This window comes from Terrapene carolina, unplaced genomic scaffold, assembly GCF_002925995.2.
Source record: "Terrapene carolina triunguis isolate 2854851 unplaced genomic scaffold, T_m_triunguis-2.0 Scaffold69, whole genome shotgun sequence".
In the NCBI taxonomy this organism is placed as follows: Eukaryota; Metazoa; Chordata; order Testudines; family Emydidae; genus Terrapene; species Terrapene triunguis.
In genome coordinates this window covers 27222964-27245893 of record NW_020664420.1, presented here as the reverse complement: position 1 = coordinate 27245893, position 22930 = coordinate 27222964, and the positions used below count along the sequence as shown (strand labels likewise).

The window sequence follows — 22930 nt, the reverse complement described above, 5'->3', positions numbered from 1 at the left end:
CTACGTTGACGGACCTGGTATAATAACTTGGAAGATTTTAGGGATCAATGTGAAATCCTCTCCTGCTGAGTAGCATGGTGCAGCTTAGGTGTAGGTGAGCAGACCATCTGCATAATCACGAAATACAGATCAAGTAACTATGTATTCACGATCACTGTCAGTTTTATAAGCATGTAACCTTTCTATTGAAATCTATATGGGGGTGGAATAGCAGTCAGTTACTACTACTTTGGTAGTTGAGGAGGCTAAGTTGCAGTCAAGACTTTGATTGTGGTCCCGAGCACTACTTGGTTTTAATAATGTGCAAAAGAATGGTCACTAACATGGTATGTGATTAAGTGGCACCTGTGTTCTAGTGAAGGATTAAGAAACATGATGAAAAAGCAGCAAGGCTGAGATTAGATGAACCAAACCCAAATGGCATGTTGAGCAGAACAGCCTTTTCCTGCTATTGTCTCTTAATGCTAGCAGAAGGCTTTGTGATCATGTAAATGAGCTTTATGTAATGTTGCACATCTGAGCAGTCTTGGTAACTCGATGAAATTTTTAGGTATTGTAAAAAGTCCATTACTTGGCAATTTCTTTTTCCTCCCACCCATGTTCTTCAGCTGTCTTCTTTATCCTCCTTCATATAACTGGATACAGATGCTTTTTATATTCTGCAGAGTCTCCATGCTGCAGTTTGCATGCTGGTAATATATGCGGCCTCCAAAGTTACAACCCAGTCCTTAACAATAAAAAGTTGAGGAAGCGTCTCAAACAATAGCTGTACTTATCAATCTAATGCAAAATTTCCTTGAGTGCTTGTGAAACTTTCTGGGGTAGATGATAAATTGAGCAGTGATGAAACTGTGCACTCTAAAATCCTGTAGCTTTTTACGTAGATTGCAGATAACTGGGTCTGAAGCAATAATCTAGAACTAGTTTTTAATTAGTTCATCCATTAGACATGGCAAAGGCACTCACACACAGGCTCTTCAGGACTTGAGGAACAGGCTGTGAAAGCAATAAAGTGTTACTTTATTAAATAGTGAGGTTTTTTATTAGCCCCACCCAAGAGAGGGGAGGGGAGAGAGAGAGAACTCTTCTGCTTTCCTTTCTTATTCAAGGTGTAACTTAATTGGTTTGGAACTTCTCAATCCTATGGATTCTTCCTGTGGATTTAACCTGTTCGTCACTGTTATGTGGGTGATAATGTTACTAGTCTTGGACACACATATGTAATGTTTGATAGGAGTGAGTTTGGAAGGAAGAGGTGACATGTAGCAGTGACCCAGCCCCTTATTAAAATTTTCCTACCTAGGTTGTAATGGATCATGGCACCAAGCCATATGAACCCATGAGTGTTAATTTTTACTGCTGACACAGTGGTTCACTAGCAGCAAATGGAAATAGGAATTCATGGAGCTCTTAAACTATAACAAATCCAAGATGCATTTTTGAAATCTGGAGCCAGACCCATCCCTGGAATAAGTGCCTCCATTGACTTAGTTATTTGGTCCTTAGTCATGAAAATTATGTCCAGCAGCACTTCATGAACAGTTTAGTTAAGAGACTCAGAACAGCCTCCTGAGGAATGCTGCTGCTTGCAGTCATTTGGCCTTTGGTTTGGGGCTGTCTTTGGTGTAATCCAGACTCCAGTGTGGAACTCTGTAGGTATACGCTAAGCTTTATAATACCTTCAATGTATGATATAGTTTTTAACTGCAATATGCCATTTATGTTAGTTTGTCTTTTTTCTTTTTTTATTCTGGTGTAATTAAAGAGTTGCAGTACAACTAAAAGGCATCTATATCTTCTCATAAACATTTCTGCCTTTTATAAATACAGATAAACGACAGGCTTACTGGAAAATGTGAAAACTGGTTTATGCTGTGGTTGTTTAACAGGTTAATATGTTCTCAGTCCATTAGAACTCAGCACAATTACCACTTGCATTCAGAGGTCCCCTGAAAACCATTTGGAAACAACTTATGGATGTGGTTGGTGAAGTTAGTCTTTAGCAAAAATGTCTGCTGTTGAAATTTTCTTAATTAGCAGACTTCCTGTCCTGGAAGCAGGGGAAATGCTCTGCAGCTAAAATCTGGGAATCTGCACACATTGTATATTCCCCAAACAGAAACATTGGAAATGCTGTGTCAAAACATTGACTATAAAATGGCCATCCCCACACTAATCTGATTGGCGACTGAAATTCCATGTAATGCTGATGCAACACAATCTTTGGACTGCTGAATCAGAAGAAAATGTTTTGATTTTGTCCTCTACTACCATTGTTACTAGCTGTTTCACACACCTAGAAAGTGTTGCCTGAGCATGGGATTGGCACATGAGAGCTTGAGTGCTAATCTTTGCTCTAACATGGACACTCCGGCCATAGTCAAGTCATGTAACCTTTTGATCCCCTTTTCCTAATCTGTAATATGGGGATAATATTTGCCTAACTCATAGGGGTGTTGTGAAGACTAACTATAAAAATATAACTCATCTGAGGCATATAAGGGCTTAGCATTTGGTCTCTTCTAGACTTTTGATATTATTTTTAAATGCTTGGCTTATCAAATTTACTGCATAATTGTTAGAGAAAAGATGGATAAGACAGAACATGATCAAATATACAAAAGGACGAGTGGTATAGAGAAGGTAGACCTGGAACTTCTAATTCACCCTCATAATACAAGAACAAGGGGATATTTAATGAATTTGAAATGTAGCAAATTCAAAACTGACAAACGAAAATACATTATCACACTGCTTGCATTTAGACTGAGGAATTCATTGCAACATATTAAGCTCTTGGTCTCAATGATAGCAAAGTTCAAAAAGTACTAGACGTGTGGATAACAAGAATATCCAGAGTTGTGAAAGTAAAGATTAAACACACACAGTTGAAGTTTTGAAGGGATATAAACTCTTAAGCTTGGGGCCAACCTCTAACTATGGCAGGAGTGGTTTGGATGAAATTTTTTCTGGGGGTAGGTTAACCATAACTGCAAGATTTATTCTTCCTGACGTAGCTGGTACTGGCCAGTATTAATGAGACCACACTAGACTAGATGGATTGATTGTCTGAGTCAGTCTGGCAGTTTCTTTAGTTTATATTTTTTCATTAAAACAAACAAAAAAAACAAGACACACTCGCCCCCCTCCCCCCAATGTACTTGTTTAACAATATTGTGGTGGCGGCTTTTTTGTTTTTGATTGTTGAAGGGGTGGGTGATCGTTTTTCTGGAGCTGTTTGGCTTGATGCCTGACACTTAACTACCGCCTTCTGACATGTAGATCCACCAACCAACCATTCACCTCAGAGTGGGAGAACCAGGAGCAGCAGAAGCTGTTTCTGCAGCGCAGTATCTACCATGAATTGACAGGTGGGAGCTGCTGCACCATGGGGCAACTGTTAGCTATTCGTACTGGTGCATCTGCACTGCACATGCCTTTTGGTGGCATGTAGAGTAGATGCACTACACACCCCTCTAGCGCAACGTATAGATGGTGAGGCATTGCTGAAGAGAGTAGAGGAAAGACTCACCTAAACTCTGTGGGTGTACACCGCTCTCTATTTCCCCAAGCAGTGCCTTCCCTGTCTGTACTGATATTTGTAGCCGTATTGTCGTGCTGCCAAAGTCTCTTTCCTCTGTTGCCTCCTCCCGCCATAGCCTTTCACTACGCATGTAGCTACACACCACTGTGTGAACACAGTCCGTTTTTCTCTGTGACATGTAGCTACGTGTATACTGGTACAACTGGCGTGCAGTGTAGACATAGCCGAAGTGCAGTGTAGACATAGTCTTCAATGCAGAGGTAACTTGAGTGATGGTCACCCCAGTGTGGGCAGCCATGCTACAAAGCCATGCTTGAGTGATTCCACTCAACTGCATCCATACTTGTGCTGTACTCTCTCATGTCAGAAGTTATGACTTCTGCGGTCACATTCCATGGTCCTTAGTGCTGCAGGAAGCTGAGCCAGTGAATTGTGGGAGAACTTTTGGGCACTTGGGACGTTTGGAAGACTGTTAGCACTCAGGTGGTATAGCCTGCATCCTTGCTGAAAAGTGGGCATGTTTACCAGCCTGAGTATAAACAGCATACTGGCTGTATCCTAGCCCCAGGATTGGCTGACTAGCCCACATGTAAAGCATCACCAGACTCAGGTCAGAGGCTCTTGTGTGTGGATGGGAGCTGTGTTGGGGCAACACATGAGTAAGAGTTACTTCTACAGTGAAGGCAAACCATATAGCACTCATTATTGTGATACTTAGCAGCAGGTTCATGTCCACTCTGTGACGTTGGGGAAGGGTTGCATCTGACTCCCCACATGCTGAGCCTGGCTGCTTGGGCTTGGCAGGGAACATTGAGGGGAAGAGAAGGCTAATCAAAATGCAAAATCTTTTCTATTTCATAATTACCTGACTCACTAGAACATACTGTCCCTCTGCCCTGTAAGTGGATTAGCAGGAAATGATACTTTTTCTGATGGATGGATTGATTTTGATATATATAAAATATGGGGGACGGGGGAGAGATTTTATAATAGCTCTTCAAATATGTAGATATCATATTTGTATCATCAGATACCTTGCACTTGAAAAGATCCCTGCTATCTGCCAAGCTTCCTAAAATTAGAGCCATGTTCAATTTCGTATTTTGTGGGGGAAAAGATTACTAGTGACAAACCTACCCTAAAACCCCTCTGCAAAACTACAGCTTACTGAGTTGAGGCGCTTCTGGCACTGTCTACCCTTTTTCATCTTATTTATATGGCTCTGGACTTGATTTATAGTTTTTTGTTTTTGGCTGCCTCTTTTTTGGGTCTCCTGTTTTTTCAAAATTGATGCCTTTTCAGAACTATTCCAAGCTTTTTTGAATAGTTGCAGATAACTGCTAAGCAGATGGTCTGTTTTCTGTATGTGATTAGGAATGATTTATAAAACTCTTCACACTTCACCTTATAACAAAAAATAAATATATATATTAACATTATATTTTCTACATGTCATTTGAAATCTTTGAGAGAATTTATGTGAAATAATAATCCTCTGTCCAGCAGCAGTGTGCTGGTTAGAATAGCATTTGTATCAGCTGCTTAATGCCTAGATTTTTAACTGAAAGCATCTATGTCTTGGTTACATTTCAAACAATGTTTGTAACGTGTCTGAACTCTTTGTCTGGAGGAGATTGATCTAAGCCCTGTTGAAAGAACACATTGGCTCCAGTCTAACTGTCACTACTGTGTCTCCTTTTAAAGCCTGAAATCCTTTCTGGAGTTCACGGTTGTTTAAAACTTATCAGAAATATTAATGTTGCTCAATATCCTGTCGGGGGGAAGGGAGGAAAGGGGGCCTAGTCTAGATCAGTGGTTTTTAACCACTTTCTATCCCTATTTGTCTTTGAATTCTTTTAAAAAAGATCTTTCTACAGATGAGGAGGAGTAAAGGTTATGTTTCTTGTGTGTCCTTCCTACTCTGTGTATATAAAAATGCACAAGCCTTGAACTCCCATTTATGTTCTTAGAACTCATATATGTAAGTAGATGGTATATCAATAGAGAATAGAGTTTATAAAATAGAGCTAGATTTTTGTTGCTGGATGGTAGTTTGCTTGCTCCTTTCTGGCTTCAAAAAAAGTGGGATATTCTACATATGTAGACTAAAGTATATAATTTGTTAGATCATGTCCTGACCATTTAAAATGTTAAGGATAATTCCTTGCTTCGTATACAGAGCTCTTTGGCTTTTTTAAATATTTGATTAAAACTGCAATGCATAGCTTGTCTGGTCTAAATTTTTCCATTCTGTGCTCATCTGGTCCTCTTCCCTACCATTGTGGGGTTGTTCCCTGTTGTAGATTTGCTAGTGTGTTAGACTGGACTAGGTTTAATGTTCCCAAGTGATGGGGCTTCCATCACTGTCTTTAAATCAGTCTAATATACCTCTAGATCAGGAAGGTTGCCCTAGTATTCAGCCTCCATTTTCCCTTCAATTCATCCCATGTCTCCTAGTTGTAACTTCCTTGTGCCACACTAAACTCTTCTCCTCCTTATTTATGCCCTTTTGATATGTTTAGACTACTTTCTCCCCACTACTCCTTGTTTAGCCAACTTATACAGGTCTGGCACTTTAACCTCTCCTTCCTTAAATCAGTTCATTCGGTCATCTGTTTAATTTTTTCCCCCCAGAGTTGTCTTTGGTTCCTCCCCTGCCATGCAATATCTTTCTGGTGATGGGATCCCAGGAAATATAGTTGTAATGCAGGTGCAAGTGTACCAGAGTCATATAGAGAGTTCCCTGCTATGTGAAGTCTGGCATTTTTAACCCAGAGTTGCTTTTGTCTTGTTTATGGCCAATATATTATGACAAATTCAAATTTAACATGCTGTCCATTATTACCTTTCATCTTAGCATTTCAGTTCTTTGTATTCTGTGATCTTGTTTAGTGTGTGCTAGATTATTTTTCCTAGATCTATTATTTTGCCGCCCTTCCCCCATCCCCCCCTTTTTTCACCCAAGCTGAATCTTCTGTTTTCAGCCCATATCCTTTTTACTCTTTCTGTGTTCACTTGTATGGTTTCTCTGTCCTCACTTGGGTTAGCAATTCCTCCTTTTGGTATTGTGTGCAAAACACTTGAATTAGACTAGCTCTATTCCTGATCTTTGCAGCACCCTACTAGCTGAACTTCACACAACTTGCTCTGGTTTAACTAAAATCTATTTTAATCAAACAGGTTTATATTGGATTAGCTTAATTTGGTAAGGAATCTACTTAATTCAATTTAATGTCTTTTAGTGGCATTTTGCATCAGTTTAATTGGTGATTTTAAAAATGTTTTAGTTAAATGAACAGCAATTTTGTGTGTAGAATGAACTTCACTTTGACTATTTTTCAGTTTCCTAACCAGTCTTCCATCCACATGAGTATTTCTATCCGCTCTAACTGAATTTTAGTTTCCAAGAAAATGTGAGACATCGTATCAAATGCTTTACTGAACTCCAAATACGTGACGCATACAGTGTTCCTTCATCCACTAATTTGGTAGTGCTCATAAAAGAACAAAGCTTTTTATCTGGCAAGATTTATTCTCTAAACCATGCTGCTTCTTTCAAAGGGACCTGTAATGTTGATGTTTTTTCCTCTGCATTTTATTCCATTATCTTACTAATGCTACAAAACAGACATACAGGACTGTAATTGCTAGGATCACTCTTAATTTCTTCTTTGAAAATTGGGGCTACGTTTGCTTTTCTCTAATGTTTTCATAACACCGTAGCTTTATCGTCCAAGCCCAAAATCTCTATGTAGGATCACAGAAGTTAAAAAGGCTTTAGAATAAATTATACTTTGATCATTTGTTCTCAGTAGAGTTCATTGCAATGGCTCCGAGAGTGGCTCTGATTCAGAGCTTGTTTTCTGTTAAACAGACTACAGAGGTGCCAAAGGACCCCAAAAATATTACTGACTGTTTTACTGTGAATGACTTAGATCTAGGTACAGTTTTCATTTTGCTTGAGCACCCCCAAATCTTCTCCTGCCAAGGTAGAGCGCTCTACAGCACTGTACAGGAGTTGGGGGCTGTACTGGAGAAGCACAGTGCAGATCCTCAGAGTAATACCATCTGCATAGGGGTTTGTAGTGGGAAGCTACATTTTCCCCCAGCCCTTGCGAAACTTCCTTGTGCAAAGCCTGGTTGAAGAGGTTTTGCACAATGTGGAATGTTTCAGTCCTTGTTATTGGTGTCCAGGGTTGATAGGAAAAGGTAACTCTTTTTAGAATATGTGTGATAAGCCTGTTTGTAGGTTAAAATTGGTCTTTTGACTCTCAGAGAATGAATGTGTCAAGCTAGAAACTAAGCATTTTGAAGGGATTTGATTATTGTGAATAAGGGAAATCTGGTTAAATATACACCTCTACCCCGATATAACGTTGTCCTTGGGAGCCAAAAAATCTTACTGCGTTATAGGTGAAACCGCGTTATATCAAACTTGCTTTGATCTGCCGGAGTGCGCAGCCCTGCCCCTCCGGAGCACTGCTTTACCACGTTATATCCGAATTTGTGTTATATCGGGGTAGAGGTGTAAAATAGCTCCTTACAGAAGTCTCCTATATTTGGAAGAACAATTCAAATACAATTCTGTGAAATGTGAGTTTGTATTAACGGGCTGAAGTAGTTATTGCTAACTTGGAAAATGTAGCTGTCAAATTTACTTTGACTTTTAACACAAACCATGTGAGACTTATGGCACAGTTATTGTGATGGCATTATGAAAACGCTGTAGCAGTTGATTAAAGGTTATGAATCGCTTATAAAAACTACCTTGTCTGACAGTACTTTGCACAGTGTGTTCTAAAATCTTACTTCTGATAGAATTAGCAATTAGAGTAAAATTGACTTTGCTTTTTTTGAGGGGTTTTTCAAATGGGTAGAAGTGGATAAGTTACATTGAGCCTGCATTGCCCAATTGAAAAGAATTAATGTTGAGTTCTTTCCTGGTTAAGTGAAGCAGTGTGTTTTTGTTGGAAGTGATCCATTTACTAGGTGGCCTTCTGTGGACTAACTAGCTTATTGCAAAAGAAGGATGTCAGCATTACACTCAGCAGCCAGAGTGGAGAGTGTCAAAATAAGAAATGCCATGTGTTTGTATTATCAGATTTATTGAAATAAACATCTCTAGCAAAAATATATAAAGCCAGTTGTCATGAAACAATAACATACATCCTGGCAGCTACTATGCCTGACGCATGAGTTGTTACTGGAGTGACTTACATTTAGTTTAAACTGTTTTTAAAAAAGAAAAACAGACTGATATTTCAGATATGGGGTGCTGCTGCTGCATGTGTGAATACTTGTCTGTGGTGAGCTAGCACTCATAGCATCGTGAAGAAGCGTGGAATGTTCAACCACTTGGCTGGCTTGATAGACGGAATGTTCTGATAGCTGCTTTTGGAAGAGAGAGGTTGTGCGCAGGGGAATGTTGAATAGACCTTTTAACGGTCTCAGTTAAAACCTGGCAAAGGCTTTGTTTAGTAGAAGGAAGAAAAACCTTCAGTTGGTGCCTGTTCTGTTCAGACAAATTCTACCTAGACTCATCAGTGATGTTGCCCATTGAGCTTACACAGGGTATAAGTTGGTGCGTGGTTTGGTCCCAGACATATGTCTGGAAATATTTTACACTATGGGGACTAAACTGATGTAGCTATGGTGCTGTAGATATACTTGCATAAAAACAGCCTTCACTGATGGAAGGGGTTTTTCCAGCAGTATAGGAACACCTCCCAGACAATAGTAGTAGTAGTAGTAGAAGCATTTTTCCAACAACCTAGCTGTGTCTACACTGGGGTAGATTACCATAATTGTCACTCAGGGGTGTGGACTTTTCACTCTCCTGAGGCTCATAGCTATGTTGACCTAAATTTTTAAGCATAGACTGGGCCTAGGTATAAGCTGTGATAGGCAAAGAAATGTAAAAGGAGTGCTTTCTATATTTGAGAAGAAAAAATGATCCGGTTAGTAATGAGTGGATTGGATGTGATAAAACTCCTAAATTGGTAATTTAACACATTCTAGATAGAAAAAAGGAGGTAACTATATCTGAAAATTTAAAAGAATCAATGATATGTCACTTTCCCTCCTCTCCCCCAGGAAAAAAAAAATCTCCATTTCCCTACCATTTTCAATATTACGACTACTACTATTAGGATACTGTTTTCAATAATATCCCTCCAAGAACTGAAAAATACTGACAGTGCCATGAATCATCTCTAGTCTAAAAACTAAGTAAATGAGAAATGAGCCCCACCCCTTACAGGACAGTTCACATATACTAAATACACGCTGACTGATTCAGGATTCCCCTGATATCTGCAGTCAGGTTTTTCCTCTTTCTTTCAGATTATATTGTGTACAGATACCCCCCAAGTTACACAAACCCAATTTATGCAAATCCGCACGTACAGAAAAAGTGCCGTAAGCTAGAAACAGGAGGTGGGGGTTTTTTTGGGTGTTTTTTTTTTTTTTTTTTTTTGCTTAATGGTCGGGTATACATTTCCGACTTGTGCAAAATTTGAGTTACGCAAGGCGTTCCATAACTGAACGCTTGCGTAAGTCGGGGAGCGTCTGTATTTGTTCTTTAGGTTCTGTCATTCTTTCACAGGATTAGATTTAAACTTCTTTTGTTAATAACATGCAAGTGAGAGTGATGGCTCTTTCATATTAATCTGGGAGATAAAACACAAGTCTTGTAATATATTGCTTTAAAAAGCCACCTGAAATATTTACATTTCAGGAGGCACTCCTTTTCCACTTACGTTTTAATCAGTGAATTGTTACTGGTAATTACTGCCTAAATAGTTGTCTTGGTTTGGGAGCTAATCCACCAAAGATAATCCAGTGTAGCTATTAGATAATTAAATCCACTCTATAGTTATAGATCCTAATATAGAAATTTGCATTGAAAGAACCCCTTTCTGGGGGTGGGGTAGAACTCATTGCAAAGATAGTGTCTTTGTATAAAAAAAATGTGAGGACATCTGCATTTTACCTGCTCACTTTCTAGAGAGACTGTAAATTATCCTGCAACACGTTATTGTTATTTTGTAAGTGAAAAGTGATTAATATGTCTATTTTTTTTCTCTTCCAGACTGTCATTTTACTCTGGGCATTCTTCATTCTCTATGTACTGCATGCTGTTCCTAGCAGTAAGTATATTCTGCCCATCTAAACTGATTAATGTTGCAAAGCATGAAGTTGAAACACTTGCTGCATCAGTATTTTCCTTTGGCCTGTCTTATGTGAGAGATGCATTAAATCATAATGCTTGTGGGGGGTGGTAGTATTGCTCTGAATTGACTTTTGCTCGGTGGGTGAGGGTGAGGGCCAGCATGTGTTTGGGGTGGGGAGGGAGGTGGCAAAATATTCTAGAGAGCAGGTATTCAAGCTTTAGTAGGGATAAAAGGCATTTCCACAAGGTAGCTGGCTTTTTATGTCCTTTCTCTCTATTGAATCAGATGACAGTGGGTTTGGAAAATATGTAGTTACTGAAGTTGGTGGTTAAAGTATTGCAGGGCATTAAAAACAGAAAACCTCTTTCCATAGGATATGCCTCATATGGGATAGGAAATGTCTGCTTTCATAATGCATGCAAAGCCTGTAAGGAAACTAAATTAACCTTAACTGAGCATTGGCAGGTCTGTAAATATAGTGTAAGAGAAACACACCTAAATGTAAATTGTTCTTAAAACTACCCATCTGCAGAAAAGCTCAGTGGTGAGAAAAGCATTATGTGCATACACAAATTGTTTACAAAAATATTCTAAACTCTGGCTATGTAAAATAAACCCAATCAGACTGAAGACCGTGACTCAGCCAATGCTATGTATCTCTAGTCAAAGTGTAGGGCTGCATGCTAGTCAACTTCACGGCATCGCAGGCCTGATTGGCTGCTTACTAGGGCAGCACTTAGATCACTTATTCATATATTTTAAAATAAAAAGTGAATGCACACAGCCACAAAAGAGAAGAATGAGGGGGGATTTGATAGCTGCTTTCAACTACCTGAAAGGGGGTTCCAAAGAGGATGGATCTAGACTGTTCTCAGTGGTACCTGATGACAGAACAAGGAGTAATGGTCTCAAGTTGCAGTTGGGGAGGTTTAGGTTGGATATTAGGAAAAACTTTTTCACTAGGAGGGTGGTGAAGCACTGGAATGGGTTACCTAGGGAGGTGGTGAAATCTCCTTCCTTAGAGGTTTTTAAGGTCAGGCTTGACAAAGCCCTGGCTAGGATGATTTAGTTGGGAATTGGTCCTGCTTTGAGCAGGGGGTTGGACTAGATGACCTCCTGAGGTCCCTTCCAACCCTGATATTCTATGATTCTATGAAAATGGGCTTGAGCTTGCATCTTCCTTCACAGATGACTAAAGGATTGTTTTCTCTTGAATTCCCCAATATAAAAACCTGCAGTTTGACCAGCTTTGCCCTCTTGCCCTGTAGTTACAGGAAGGTTGCAAGCTGCCATGGATTCTCTTTGAGCTGTATTTTGGGCACCCCCTACCCTTGATTTATACTGAAAAAAGGGGAAAACGAGTTAAATGCTTTTTTTAACTTGCTTACAGCCAAATTTTATAACTCTCTTTCTAAGTAAGAGATTAGGTTAGATAAACCTCTTCATCTTTATAGTTGCTGATTTAGAACTATGGTAGTGTTACTCTTAACGGAGTATACGTCTTTTGTTTCTGTTCACTACAGGCAGATGATCTGTGTAAGTGGATAAATTTCTTGAGCCATCAAACAAGGCATCAGCAAATTTGAAAATTATTTAGTAGAAAAACTCTGCAGGATAGGGTAGTTTTTTCTATCCAATCCAGTGAACAAATAAAGCTGCCCAATGAACTGCTTCATATCTTGCAGTATATGGGGCCAAAGAGGCCATGTCACAAGTTCTGTAACTGACAGGGTGGCTAGCCCAAGCCCCAGGCTCCTTTGATAAGTACCTAAGAACACATTTAAACATACAAACAATCTCAGCAGCAACCTCCACCATATACAACAGTAGACAAAATCAATCAGACCTTTTAGCAAAGAAGAAAGTGGGTGAAATGACCACACCCTCTCTACAGTGTGAACCCCCATCTCTACCCCTGCATGTACAATGTGCTTCTCTCCTAAAGCCTCCAGGAAAAGATGACCCTAAAGGCCTGAAAATGTGGACTGCTTCTGAATGAGTTCCAAAGCTGAGGGACCCTCACGTACTCTGTGTGCCCTGCCAGCAGCCCCCTCACTTCTATACTGAGGGGGTTGCAGCTTGAGCACATGTACTGATTTTAACTATAGCAATGGGACATGGTGGGGAGAGGTGAGCTCCAGAGTTCACTGCCACAAGAATTGAGGGCACACAACTTGCATATTTAGAGCAGTAATCTTATACATTGGCATCAAACCCTCATGGCAACAGAACTGCTAAACTGTTAATGTAATAGGATTTTCTTGGGTTTAGGAAGTGTCTAGACACCTCATCTGTGGCCATCTCCACACTGGGACCAGAACCATGGCAGCTATAGCCATCTTTAAAGATGTTGGTTGGTGGGAAGATCCTACCACGGTTGCCAGAGTGGGCCAGAAATCTTTGTTAGGATATTCTTTGTGACATAGACTGTTTACGGATTATCCAATCAATTTTTAAGGGTTATCCAATAATCTTCCCACCACAGAATGATTGCTCTTTACAGCAAAACTCTGAGTGCTTTTCCCAATCTAGTTTGGAATTAATCCAGCTGGTCTAATCCAGTTGGTTTGGAGTTAATCCAAATGAGGAGCCCTTGATTAAAATCCAAATGGCTGAATGTTGGATCTGTACTACTATGGATTGGCTTCCTTTTCTCTCCTTTCCCCTGCTACAAAGCATTGACTCTTTTTAGTGATAAGTGTCTTAATTTTCTGTCATTAAGTACTAATGCAAAAGGGATTAAAACAGCTTGTTTTAGAGTCTTGTTTACCTGCCCAATAGAAGGCTTCAATCTTGGGTGTAAATTGGTGCATTTGCAAAATCTTGATTTGCTACACAGTATTTGAAGTTCAGGATTACAGTTTTGCAACTCTCTGAAATTTACTTTTCCATTTAGGCTGCATACCCCAAGATTTTCATCTTGTTACTTTTCTTTTGGCACCAGAATAACCTCTGCAGCAGTTGGATAGTCTATTCAAAATGGAGGCTTGAGATGCATTTTTTTTTTTTTAATCTTTGTAAATACTAAAAAAATGTGAGCACGCTTTTCAATGAGGCATGAAGAGCAAGTTTTCAAAAACGTGTCTACAGCATGGTTTTCTGGACACTTTTAAAGCTTAATAAAGCCCCAAAAGCTCCCATTCCACAGACACTGTTCCAGCCTCTAGGTCAGAATTGCTCTATGGGGGAAGACTGTCTTTTTAGATTTGTTTTTCATTTTTTATTTTTTGCCTCTTCCCCCCCATGTACCCTACCTATCTGTATGTGCAGGCTACTTTTTACCATCATGTAAATCCAGTAGTGGGGTAAAGGGTGTGTGTGGTGTTTTTGTTTTGTTTTTTTTAATGTTCAAGTTGACAGCGACAAAATGACAGCTTCCTCCATATATCAGCTTACAACAACAGAGGTTAAGTTCCTTATTTTGTTTGCTCCACACCAGGACTGAGTCTGTCTCCATAGTATACGATCACTTCTTTGTTCTTGGAATTTTTTTGTGTCATTTGGGTCAAAATCACCATTTCTGTAATGGAATGAAGTAATTGGTTACTGAACTCTGGAAACAGAACCGGTAGATTTTTCTTCTCAGTGAATATTTGAGCTACTCTGTACTATGAACAGAAGTTAACAGAAAATGTCTATGCCCAGCCTATTTACCTGTAAGCTATGCAAGAAAAAGCGATACTAGATGTGCCTCATTGCCTGACCTAACCAAGACCATATCCCTAACTGAGTTCTAATATGGTATGCTCACTCAGTTGTACAACCACATAAACTAGAGGGAAAGGAAAGGCCTGTTAGGTGATATGGTCCCTCAGCCTGCCAATAGTGGGATTGCTTCCTACAGTGTGTGTATGCATGGATATGGACGTAGGTGTCTGTATAAAACTTCTGTTCTTGTGCATTGCTGTCACACTTAACATTTAAATTGGATGGAGTCCTAAGAATTGCATTACTGCAAATCTGTATGAGACTCTGTACTTAAGGTCCATTGTGGCTTTGGATGTGACCCACCAAAGAGCACCACACTTTCCCCCCCCCCCCCCCTGTCTTTCTGCACATCCGATAACCGTAACTGTACTTCAGAAGATCATGCTGCTTTATCAGGATTTGTAGGGGGGTCCAGAAGAACATGTTGCCTTTTATTTTGTTGTTCAAAACTACATAGAAAACTACATTACAAGTGGATTCATGTGATGTGCTGCAGTAAGGCATTCCAGTACCTCTTCCATGCTGCTGCCTTGTTCTCTATGTAAGCAGACTTTTATTTTTAAAATGGAAGTCTCCAGCTGTGGTGGTTACTGAGATATTCTGCTCATGCTGGAAAAACTGGCAGAATTTATATCTGTGCGCACCAGGTACAGTTGGATGTGGTGGTAGATCCTGGGCTGCTGCTGGGTGCCTGAAAAGTGGCTCTGGCCAGGAGCATTTTCTCAGTCTGTGCTTGATGAGGAATTCAGCCTTTTTTCTCTTTGATGTGAACCTGGCTTTTGTTAACCACACCTTTTGTCATTTTGAGATTAGCTTGCTGTAATGTAGCTCCCCACTGGAGCCACACCTTGACACTGCTCCGAAACTGAAGCTAGTGCAGAATTCACTGGATCAGCTTTGGAACTCACCCTGCCCAACTTGGTCCATCAGATGCTAGGTTTGTTGACCTTCTGGGGCTTCTGGAAAGACCATCTTTACTCCCAGGTAGTGGGCTGAGGTTGAAGGGGTTTGTGTTTGTTCATCTGTCCAGGTAGGATGAGCAGTCCTTTATTTGTATGATGTATTCATGAACATTATGAAATGAGCTCCCACAGGATCAGATAAGCAACAACAAAAATATTTTATATAGTATGGGAGATATTTTGAGAACTATGACCACATTCTGTACAATAAAATATGCAAACAGTGTACATTCTTAGATGCACATGTCTAACATTTTGAAGAAATTATACATTTAATTGTGGGAGATATGGTAGTTGTCAAATAGCTGACTATTGCATGATTAATTTCTTTGTAAAAGTATATAACTAAAATGTGTACCAATTTGTAGCCTCATGTATTAAAAGGGTATAAGAGAAATTGTTTCATACTCCTACTGAAATTTTGTAATAGAGTATTACACTGTTATAAAAATGGAAGTGTGTGTCGTAACCTGTAGGACCGTTGAAGATACACTTGGATGGTATGTTTCAGTCACTTTTAGTAGAAAGTGACTATTTTATTACCTGTGTGAATATATTAGCAAGCTGTAAATAGTTAAGAGCTGGAAAGGTATACATCTATATTTCTTTATATGAAAATGGATCTGAATTAACGTGTAACCTTTAAAATTAGTTTTAATATAATTGTTTAGTAATAGCAGTCAGTGTAATAGTTACTTATAGTTATTTTATACTAGTTTTAAATAAACATCAAGATGTTGCTAGTAGTTTAGCAATATAGTGGAATATAGTTTTACTGACTTAAGTACATTTTGGAAGAGTTTGATTTTAAAATTTTCTATTTAGTTTTAGGAGTTGATATAATTATATTAACTGTAACACTTACTGCAGAAATACCTGTTGGGGTATTTAAACATTAGTCAGTAAGGTTGCCACCCTCTATTAATATTCGTGTAGTTCTTCTTTACATATAGTCTAGCATAGGGGCAAGAAACACGTTATAACATCTTGTACATGTGCATCAACTGCTGTAGAAGTTGTATGATATTTAATTTGAGAAAGAACATGGCCATGAAAGAGAACACTAACTCATAATTCACTTTCAGGAGGATGGAGTTAAGTTGAGTGCGCAACCATAGCTCTTCCCGGTGCGTGTGTGTGTGTGTGTCTTTATAACTTTCAAGATAGCTTAATGTACAGCTCTAGATTGAAACTCTTTGGGCAAACCCATTCTCTTTCTGCCCCCTCTAACACCTGTGTTACAGTACGAAGGGAGGACACACTGCTTGTCATGGAGCAGTGTTACAAATCTTAGCATGGCCAAGGATAATTATACATGCCAACTGAAAAGCAGAGAAGTTCCAGACTGCTCCTGCATCACAGATTAACAAACTGTGGCTGAGGCATTTAAGGTTTCCATCTTTGTTCCTAATCTCCAGCGTGTATTTAAGGAGCATAGACAACACAGGGAAGAACATTGTGGTGGTACATAAACATGACTTCTAGAGGAGTCTGACTGAAATGGACTTTTTATTGGTCTCCTCCTATCCTAGCTGACAGGCCTTCAGTGAAATTTGGTAATTAATAGGCATGTAGCCAAAATTCTGATAACTTTAATGTTAGCCAAATCAGTTTTTGTCTATTTAACTAGTTTAAATTAGTAGGGAAATGGCACCACTACACTTCCGTCCCAGTACCTGCTGCATGTTTCACTTGGCTGCATTGCTCCTGTTACGTGTGGCCAATTGTAATGGTGGCCCAGTACAGGTTTAGGAGGTTTTGAGGAAGCTCTGCTTCCGTTCTTATGTTCTGGGATAAGTTTAGTGGTCCAGAAAGTTCTGAGAGTATTTCAGAGGGATTTTTATAAAGGTTACTTACAACCTCTGTGCTGAATGCTCAGTCAGCAAGGACATTCAGCACTGCAGTCTGTACTTGCTGTGTATCAGATCTTGCCTTGCATTTCTTCTTTAAAAGAAGCAGATACTCATATCAGGTAGACAGTCAGGGCAATGGTATAAGCAAAAGAACTTTCTAACCTTTCCCATGGGGCGATGCAGAGTGCAGCTGATAGACAACTGGCCCTGACCCAATCGCCCTTCATGCGCCAACCTGTTTAACTTTCAAACCTGGCTTTGTTTTACTATGTGCATACTTATTCCAAATGCAGTTTGTGTCACAAGCAGCACACAGGCTTTAACATGTGGCATTACTCAGTGTTAATCATAACCAGACCCTTAAAATCTCCTGCTCCTCTGAAGGAACAGAGGAATCTGCTGTGTATTACTGTGTTGGGGAAGGTAACCTAGCACAAACTGCACAAAGCACGTAATAAATGCTGAATATCTGCTACCTTGACAGGATGTGTGTTTCAGAAGTAAGCAAGCATTTGGTAGGTGTGGGGAAAGGTGATAAAACCACTTTGCTTCTTCCCTGCTATTTCACCAAGCAGCTTAATCTTTCAAGCCAAACCTCTTACCTTCCCCTCATTTTAAGGGATACATTTCTTTCTAGATGCAGTGTTTGCCCCATCCCACAGACAGTTGCCACAATTTGTCAGTTACTTACAGCAGACTCGCAATACCAAGTTTGTAGCTGATATTGTCTGTGTTAGAGAAGTTTAATTTTGACAGTTTAAACTGTCATGAGATTGAGGAAAGTAATGTAAATAATCTTTTCTGCCTCTGTTCATGAATTGCTTAAAATATAAAGCAGTTTGGTCTGTGACCAGTTCTGTAGTAGGAAGCTCTAGATGTTCGTAAATCATACGTGGCTGATGCTGACTCTGACTGGAGCACTAAGTATTGCTTAGCAAAATCTAAGGTTGAGAAATGGCTCAGTTTTTGTTCAGAGATTACGAAGAGTAGCTGCATTACCTTCTCCACTGGCAGAGCAACTCCCTTACACTCCTGACATGCTTCTGGGAGGGACCATCTTGGTGATCAACTTCACAGTGTATCTCGTTGGTCTGCCCCTTTTGCCTTTTTGAGTCAGGCCATTCTCATCACAGCTTCCCTAGAATATCAACTATAACTGCTTGTCACTTTGTTTTGTTTTTATTTTATATGCCCATAGCTATGGAACTGGCCAGACCCTCAGATGGTGCCCTTATCAATGGCAGAACAGCTGGCATACCTGAGGGGGAGAAAACAAACATTTTTGTCATGAGTTTTCTATGGACATTGTTAGTTTTTCTGCTCTTCCCCTCCCCCCCCCCAAAAAAAACAAAACAAAACAAAACAACAACAATCCCTCAAAATTGTGGTAAGGTGGAGGCAGTATCTGAGGATTGAGCGGGAATCTGAAAAAGCTTTTCAGGAAGATAGTTGCAGTGGCAAATGACAGCGTGGCCAAAGACAGGGGAGATGTGGAGGCAATACAAAGCAAAAATGTCCTGTTGCAGCTCGTGTTACTATGAAGGCATCAGGCAGTGCAGTACTGCATACCAGCACTCAGCTAGGTTATACAGCCTCTGGATAAAAGAGGCTCCTGGGAACAATAACAATTCCCTGCTGTACTGATGTAGCACTATTCCCAGAAGCTATTCCTCTCCTAGACTCCAGATTAGGGCACTGAGTACAGAGACACTTGGGACCCCAGCTCATTTGAGTCCTCTATCACCCTCCTGAGTCAGCACTCAATGCCAGAAGTTCCATGAACCAGAAGAGGGAAAGCCCAGATGCAGACTTGCCTGTGACTTTAAGCTGCCCATCTCCTTGAGTTGTGCCCTGAACTGTTGCACTTTACTGTTTTGTTTCACTGTGGGTATAATGAGAGTTCTTTGTAGTTAATACGTTTATAATTTCATAATTAAGTCACTTGCATTTTCGGTTCAGCTGAAGGTTCATTTGTTACACAATCGATTGTTCAATAATCTTTAAAATATTCATCAGGAGTTGACAATTCACTTTACGCAGAAAATAATTAAGTTTGCATTGATTCATAATGTCTTACAAACACATGTAGACAAACTTTTTTTGTTCTCCTTCATGTCAACACAGAAGGTACAATAGGAATTGCTGCAATGTTGCACTTTCACTGCCCACAAATGGCACTGAACTGCTCCTTCCTCCCTCTGGTAACAGCTGGATGTACAGTTGCACAATTTCAGCCTTGAGACTCAAAAGAAGAGCATTAGGCATCCCTGGCAATATTGCCTTGGCTATTTTGCATTTTATATTGGACACCTTGCTGGCTGTTCAGACTACTGCGAAAGTCTCTGCACTTCAGCCTTCCGTCCATCTCTAAGGCTTTCTGCCCCAAATACTGTGCCAAATACATCATGCTGCTATAATCTTTGGGATGTCTTTTTTTTCGTGCTGCTTTCAGCCTATTCCACAAACAGCACCATCTCCCTCTCAAATGGCCAAATGTACATTCCACTGTCATTCTGCAGTAGTTAAATTTCCTTCCCTCTATTCAAGCAGCCTGTGAATGGCTTCATTAACCAGAGAAACAGCAAGTAATCCAGGATATCGACCAGGATGTCCACGGTGTTGTTGTGCATAGTGTTCCCAGGGACAAACAGCCCTTTCTCCATTAATTTAAATAGAGCTGAATTTTGGAAGATCCTAGCATCCTGGACCCTTCCACATCCACCTGGCAATGATTGATCAGTTACTTGGTGTCTTCCTCATCTGCGTCCCAGTTCCACTGTGGCCGAATACCCTCCTGCTGCTGAAGGAGCTGCTCCGGCCATGTCCTCTGCTCCATGGTGAAGCAGGTGAAGTTCCAAGACTAATTCATTAGGCTTTGAGTGCTGATATACAGCCCAAGAAGCCTCTGCATATTCGAGGTTAGCAGAAAAGCGGCGTAGAGCATTGTTGGTCCATGCTGTATAATAGCAATTCAAATATGGTGCTGGCCCACCCATAAAGGAAGTATGGGATGGAGATAGATGAATCATGGGATGTTTTGTTTAATTTTTTTTAAATTAACACTGGCTTCTGCTATGCATCCCACAATTCACAGTGAGAAAAATCCCAGCATGCCCACAACTCAGGAGCAAAGGAGCATTGGATACTCTCCAGGAATACCATGCCCTCAGTTTGCAGTAAACTGCTGCCATCTGTACACAGTGATGTGCATTGACAGACTGGGTACCATCCCATGTGCACACTTACTGCGGCTTGCTTATTGCATTCTACCGTGTAGTAAAAAGCTGTGGATTAACCCCCACTGCCCACCAACGTAGACAAACCTGGAGTGTAGCTGAAGCAGTGGTGTTTGCAGAAAGTATGGAAACAAACTCTGAAATGTGAAACATCACTTAAATAAGTGGGGCAATTATTAAGATGCCAATGATACTTATTTTTCTACTTCTCAAAACATAGAAGAAAGAAGAGGCAGTATCAATTGCAGTATTATCAACACCCAGCATATAGGTTTGGTTTACACATGTTGTATCAGCATACCTGTGATGGTCAGGGGTACGAAAAAACCACTTTTTGACTGACATAGCTATGCTGACACAAAAACCCAGTGTAGATGCACCTATGTCGATGGAAGAGGGTTTTTGTCTATCTGTAGCTAATGTTGTTTGGGAGATGGTGTTCCTATGCTGACACATCTTCTTCTATTGGTGTAGGCTCTGTTTATGCTAGGGGGCTCTGCTGCCATAGCCCTCTAGTGTAGACTCCTCCTCAGAAATGTATGTCAGATCCCCAAAATCATCAATTTGCTTAAAAATCATGAATTTAAACCAATATTTTAATCTTCTGCACTCTGAGCCTTTAGAGTGCACATGTGCTTGACATTTTCAAACTTTTCCCCACAACCATGAGAGCTAGAAACATCAATTCTTTTTAAATTGAAAACTGAGATTCTCATATATTCACATGACTCCAGTAGTTGGGGCTCTAAACACCAAATATCGCAATTCTGACAATAACATTGCAAGAGTTGGCAACACTGCAATGTTATATGGATCTAAGATCTTCTCTAAATGCTCATTTTGGTACAAGTGGCTGGGCTTGGGAGAGTATCTGTACTTTCTCCCTCCCCCCCATAACCAGCAAGGAGGAGCCAAACACAAAAGCCTAACAGGGTGTCTGAGACCCACTGAGGGGAACCAAACCCTAAGGAGTCCAGCAGAGCCTAGAGAGCATGACTGATCAGGTTTTGAATATCTGCTCAATGTACTGACAGAGGTAACTCCATGTTGGTGTTGCAAGTATTTTGTAGCTTTTTGTAGACAGCGCTTCAAAGAATAACACTCCTTTTGACTCCTGGAGACCTTAGAAATGCCACAAGTCTCCCTGGAAACCATGGTATATTTGAAGTCCCAGGCTAATGCATTATGTAGCCTTTTCAGACTCAAGAGGATTTCAGAGTAGAAAATTTTAGAACTCCTTAGAAATTTTGCAGCTGAACAAGGGTTACAGGCCAGTAGGCCAGAACAAAGTTCTTTGAGTAATTGTCCCTATGTGTATTCCACACGTGGGATATGCATGAGCACTGTGCGCCTGAGTCTGGCATCTTCTTACGAGGCGTGTCCTTTGGGCCGCACATGCGCCATAGCACTCCTCATGCTCCAAACAAAGGGCAAAAAAATGGTGGTGCGGGCCACCGCCTCTCCAGTTCCTTCTTATTGCCGCATTGTCTGTCTGAGTCAGACTCTTTTGTGTCCTCAGCTCCTCTTTACTCATCATTGCTGTAAGATATTGTAGATAGTTTTTAGAAGTCTTTATAGTCTAGTCTAGCATAGTATAGTGGTTCCCCATTTTCTTTTCCTCATGGGGACTCTCCCCCACCCCCAGGAAATCTTGGCTTATTCCCAGGGTTAAAAAAACTTGATTCTGCCCTTGATGTTTGTCACTCGCAGAAAAAGAGCAACGCTGCCTGGGTGAGGCTCACATTTCTGCCAAGAGCATCATCTGCTAATCTCTTCCCCTCAGAATTCATGAGGGTTGGGAACATGTGATGGAGAAGGCAATGAGGCCCAGTCAGATCCAGGCATCACCACTCCAAGCAATAGCTTGGAAATGAAGGCTCACTGCTAAGTCTAAGGAGAAGGCATCACATGAGTAAGGGGTACACTCAGACATAAAGACAATCCATCTTTTGTCTAAAACTGTCCGGAAGAGAGAGGATCCGACCCAGTCAAAGTCAGGAGAACTAGCATGCATGGAGACTATCCTAAGGACTTAGGCCTGAGTAAATCTTCTCAGGAGAGAGAGGTGCTCAGTGGTGTGGATCTGATTGTTCGAACATCTGTCAGAATAGTGAAGACTCGGGATAAACAGCTCCTGGTGTTCCCATCCATGTCTAGCACTGATGCGGTACCAGTAGTGACACAGCCCTGGAGGGAGCTGACCGCCACAGTGACCAGGGAAGCTCTAGCTCTGTTAATGGAATTTCCTTCATACCTCAGGGGGCTCGGAGACCTACATCTCCCTGGAAGACACCTTTGTTCGTCCCTATCTGCATTCACCCCCACTATCAGGATTGTCTCTGTTCCAGGCCATTGTTACACTAGAGGAAGAGACTATCCTGAGGATGCAGAGTTGTTCATCTATCCCATGTGCCAGCCTTGAGGCACAACAGTCAGTTCCCCCACAAGTATGGGA

The 22930-nt window shown here is 40.6% G+C and overlaps 1 protein-coding gene across 2 annotated transcripts in view; it reads left to right on the top strand.

Annotated features, from left to right (window-relative positions):
* The window catches only part of PLPP1 (phospholipid phosphatase 1), a 120909-nt gene that overhangs the window by 74587 nt on the left and 23392 nt on the right, over positions 1-22930 (top strand). For both annotated transcript variants that reach the window (XM_026649093.2, XM_026649092.2), the window contains exon 4: positions 10635-10692. In XM_026649093.2, the coding sequence (XP_026504878.1) occupies positions 10635-10692 (58 nt within the window). The remainder of the gene's footprint in view (positions 1-10634; positions 10693-22930) is intronic.